Below are 4,576 nucleotides of genomic sequence, written 5' to 3' on the forward strand. Positions count from 1 at the left end.
CTGCCGTGTTTTATGAGTGTGCTGGTTCTTTTATACCCCAGTCACATTTGTAGAAAATCGATCGGACGACGATTTTGCGGCAATCGCCCGATCCTCGCTTATAGTAATAGCTTTATTGCACAACAATTGTACGAGGTACAAAGTATGGCTTAAATGTAACAGGGAAAAAGTGAACAAGTCTCTTAATATACTAGTAATGCCCCATCCCCTTTATGTTTTATGTTTGACCTTGTTGAGGTTTATTTCCCAGTTCCCAAGTTTTTTCCCGAAATTAGATTTGTGATGTGATTCGTACTGTCCAAGCTTCGGGAGATCGTTACCTTCTTCTGACAAGAGTTAATCTATCTGCTATTATATTGTAGATGAATAAAAACAAATATATAAAAGGTGTGTAAGTTGACCAGATATGACCAGAACATGGCATATCAAACCCGGAAGTTCCGTTGCAGTACCGTACAAAACCGCTAGAAGACCCATTAGAAAACTTGACTTTTGTTTTCCGATCTCTACCCACATCTTCTTCTTGGTTTTCGAGACTACTAACTTCAGCTGAAGAATCTATAGTCAATATACCGACTGTTAGGTTTGATCCGCTCACACCTGGAATGCCCACCACTCTTTTCTATGAGCGTAGTGGGTTCTTTTACGTGCTCGAAGTCTCCTCAAACACAAACTCGAGGGAGTCCCTAGCCAAATGCTCCTTTTTATCCGAGGCAAAGGGGCAAAAAATCCGACAGAATTCGCACCTGTCGAAAATTGATAAGCGCGTGGATGTCATACATATTATCAAATCAACATGACCTCGCTGGGAAAAACCCACGCGTTACGTTTAGCATAAAATGTCTAATAGACTAATATATGGATATTAGTCTAGTACCCACGAATCGGAGAAAGATCTATTAACATTTACTTTGTTGTGTTTGTTAATAACAGAAGGCGTCACAGTTCATTACCTATTCAGATTCATATCACAACACTCAACAGACCGTTCAGTAGAATGTTATTTTTTATTAGACCAAGCTCTTTCTTTAACCTCCTTGATTAGACGAAACACGATTGAGGGAGAACATGAAACGTATCCGTGACAATTATGTTGCAACAGTGAGCCACGTTCTCAGTGATCTAACAACGGATACGAAAGGTAGAGTCCCGACTCCACATCTTACATTTCAACTTGTTAACGCCTTGCGACAAGATTATCCAAGTAAAAAGAGGTCTTTATAAACCACATTACTGTTCAAATAGAAACTAGTTGACAAAACAAACAAAACTTAGCGTTGTCTTATACCTACGTATATGGATACAAGCACCATAAGAAAGAGACAAATGCTTCAGGTTTGGCAACTTATTGTTTGCTATACATATGTATTTCATATGCGGCTGTTGTCGTGTACTCCACAGTTCTTCGTATTGAATGATAAGTCGTCTCATGTCATCGTTAAAGATCAGAAGTAGTAAAAACGTTTAGAGTCACAATTCTTTTGCACGTGCACATGCCTGTGCTATTAGATCATCTGCCATGGACTTGAAGAATTTGAAGAAGGGGCTTGGTCCATCGTTAGTGTACGCGTCATGCCCACAGCACTTCTTGTGTCCGACAGACCAGTGTTGTATCTGACAGTCACGGCTGCAGTAGCGGGTCAGCTTGCACCGGCCACACAGCTTCATGGTTTTCCTGTAGAAGATAAACAGGTAAAGATGCAATTGAGTTACTATGAAGAACTCCGGAAGATTTTTTTTTCATTTTGTGAGCTACAAAGACTTGTAGAAAGTTCAATTCATATACCAAGTTGCACATCGGACAAAATTGGGAAGGGGTTTCTTTTCAAAAGTAATAACAGAATATTTCAGCTATGGAACCGTTAAAAAACCTACCTGTAGCCTGGTTTGCCACACTTGGGGTTGCAGCATCTCAACAGCTTGGACTTCCTCGCCTCTTGTACAAGCTGCATACTCTCGGTACTTAAGTTTCCTCGCCTAATGGAAGATGTGACACATTAATGCATTTAGGAGCAGCTATAGCACGCAAGGTCTAAAAGTTTAAAGCGACACATTATCGCATCAAAGTTTTTGTATATAGATGATTTTCGTATAAGTTTCGGAACAGTATACTAGTAAAACTTGCACCATGCACACACCCCCGTCCTCAAAAATATAGAAACAAACAATCTTCTGTCCAGTGCTACATGAAAGTTTGTCTACACGAAAAGTAATCCTCCATTGAATCTTAAGTCTAATAGAATTAGGTGATACTTACATGTCGTCTATATAGCTGTCTGGTAAATCAGGCCTTGCCCCAAGCTCAATCAGTCGCTTGACTGTGTCGACGTGATTGTAGATGCATGCAGTCATGAGTGGCGTGTACTGGAAGCCGTCCTTTATTTCTAATGTTGCACCATGTTGGACCAGCAAATCCACCACTTCTGTGTTACCTATGTGCGATATAAGACACAGAAATTACGTATTAAGTAAACGTTGTATTTTCACGTTCCTGCTAATTGTGTTTACCCTTTGCGCGCTTCTTATCGCGCTTTCTTATTTTATCACATCTAGTTCATGCTCTGCTTAGCCTATAGACATATCCGCTCACATGCATCTCTTTCCCACTACAGGTAGTAGTATTACCTACATTGCAAAGTTGGGTGACCATGAGGCAAGAGGTGATAATATCATAGGAATATTTCGCAATGAAAATCGTATGTCAGTATTCAGCTTATAGCGTCTATTGGCTTTGTATTCAAACAGCATGTGTTGTGTTTTGACCTACCATTGTGCGCTGCTGTGTGAAGAGGAGCAAATGTACTCTTGGATCTCTTCACCACAGACGCCCCCTTGCGGAGCAGGAGTCTCACTACATCTACATGTCCCCTGTTGGAAGCCAGGAACAGAGCTGTGCCAGAGCTGAAGACTTCACTGTTTACACGGTCGTAGTCGATGTCTGCACCTGCGTTTGGGGATTACAAGAGTGAAGCGTTGATATGATTTTACAAGTACAAGTGTGATACCAAAAGTTAAAAACAGCAATCACATATCAACTCACAAACTTGCAAAACACATTATGTATACCTAGTAGGTAAACAAGTGTGTTACTCATTGTATGTGTTGGCGATGGTAGATTTGTCATGGGTGACCGTGAGAAGTTTTTTTATCAACCCATATGGACTCACAGTTACGGAGAGCAATGCCTTCTGTACATTGTATAACGAAGTTCCTTTCGAAAAGACACACATAATACACAACACAAGGCTTAGGCATTATGATACGCACTATTAGACATGGTCTATTCCGTTATCTAATATGAGACATCATTCTTGCATACAGTACTGTAAATTGCAAATCTCCAGGGTAGAATTGTTACTTCCAATGACATAATTGTCATGCACGGTTGAATGGAACAACAGAACATACTAGTACATAGCGGCACACATCAGTCGTATGCAAGTTGTCTGTATGGCATAAAACAAACAACAAAGGTGTCGATAGTGTACTGTATGCACACAAGTGAGAACACCCTTGCTTTTTTACATTTGAATGCACATTTGAGTCGTATCCGCTTCAAAGCCTTGTTTTCACATTCAGCTTTATAAGAGAAGATTCTTACGCAACTGCCGCAAATATATGACATGAGAACACTGAACACACAGATGCGAGGCATATACGGATATTCAAAGCTACTCTCCAAGCAGAGGTTGGTGGGGAAAACGCCACGATCCCCACCAACCTCCGCTGGGAGAGTAATTCAAAGCCAAGAAATAGCAGTGGCCAATGTGAATGCTGTCTATAAAGCAAACTGACTTCGTTTTAGGGGATGCTTTGACTTGTGGATGTGCAAATCACAAAATACCTGTTCAACTAGCAAAATTCATGTTCAACTTCTTTAGATCACAGGTGACCGGCATTTGTCACCGGAATAAAAAGTTCTTCAATGATTTACGACATCGTGTCTGACACGAGTATATAATTATCCGAGCATAGGTTGAGTAGATGGAGCATCTCGGTCACTTATGATAACCAGTCTCTGCTATCTGCCAACTCAACTTTTTGCTAGGACAACAGAGAATACGTCTTTAATAGGACAGAGTTTCAATTTGTGCTTACCTTCTTTCAAAGTCATTTCAACGCCCTCGACTGAGCCTTCCCTAGCAGCATGCAACAGTAATTCATTCACATCACTGTAAGTTTCCGCCATTTCGTCAGGACCGCTGTTGTCGTACCTTTGGCGCGTGCTGTCTGGGCTTGAACTGATCAGTGGAGAATCATGGGAGTTCGAAAGTCTCGTCACGTGATCTATTCTTTTGTCACGTGACTAGTGACATGGTAAGACAACAACAGCTCACGTGACCAGACAACGTCTTCCCATGGTTCTTCAGTTCCAGCCTATAATAAGGGAAATCGGTCAAGGTCTTCTAACAAGACTGCTCACTCGGAAGGTGTGGACAACAGCAGTTCTAGGAAGGCGTCAACAACAGCGGTTACAACAAAATGGCATTGTATGGAATTGATGCAAACTATGACCTGTTGTGTGCTGCCAGGTATGGAGAACTTCAAGACGTTTAAGCGGCTTTGAAAGCTGGTG

The 4,576-nt window shown here is 41.2% G+C and overlaps 3 protein-coding genes across 6 annotated transcripts in view; 2 read left to right on the forward strand and 1 right to left on the reverse strand.

Moving 5' to 3' along the window:
• Positions 1–4,576, forward strand: part of LOC118408131 (poly [ADP-ribose] polymerase tankyrase-2-like) — a 26,839-nt gene that overhangs the window by 9,425 nt on the left and 12,838 nt on the right. The gene's annotated exons all lie outside the window — the stretch shown is intronic.
• Positions 989–4,576, reverse strand: part of LOC118408140 (serine/threonine-protein phosphatase 6 regulatory ankyrin repeat subunit A-like) — a 20,137-nt gene continuing 16,549 nt past the window's right edge. Inside the window, exons 1-5 of one of the 2 annotated variants that reach the window (XM_035808777.1) lie at positions 4,099–4,228; positions 2,768–2,944; positions 2,258–2,432; positions 1,876–1,977; positions 989–1,675 (exon numbers count right to left, since the gene is read on the reverse strand). In XM_035808777.1, coding sequence (XP_035664670.1) covers positions 1,471–1,675; positions 1,876–1,977; positions 2,258–2,432; positions 2,768–2,944; positions 4,099–4,189 — 750 coding nt within the window. In that variant the 5' untranslated portion in view covers positions 4,190–4,228 and the 3' untranslated portion in view covers positions 989–1,470. Of the gene's footprint in view, positions 1,676–1,875; positions 1,978–2,257; positions 2,433–2,767; positions 2,945–4,098; positions 4,229–4,576 lie in introns of those variants that run through there. The other variant, XM_035808778.1, reaches the window with a different exon arrangement.
• Positions 4,410–4,576, forward strand: part of LOC118408139 (poly [ADP-ribose] polymerase tankyrase-2-like) — a 20,712-nt gene continuing 20,545 nt past the window's right edge. Inside the window, exon 1 of the mRNA XM_035808775.1 lies at positions 4,410–4,573. The gene's annotated coding sequence lies outside the window, so the exon portion shown is untranslated. The remainder of the gene's footprint in view (positions 4,574–4,576) is intronic.

This window comes from Branchiostoma floridae, unplaced genomic scaffold (genome assembly GCF_000003815.2).
Source record: "Branchiostoma floridae strain S238N-H82 unplaced genomic scaffold, Bfl_VNyyK Sc7u5tJ_1558, whole genome shotgun sequence".
Lineage (NCBI taxonomy): Eukaryota > Metazoa > Chordata > Leptocardii > Amphioxiformes > Branchiostomatidae > Branchiostoma > Branchiostoma floridae.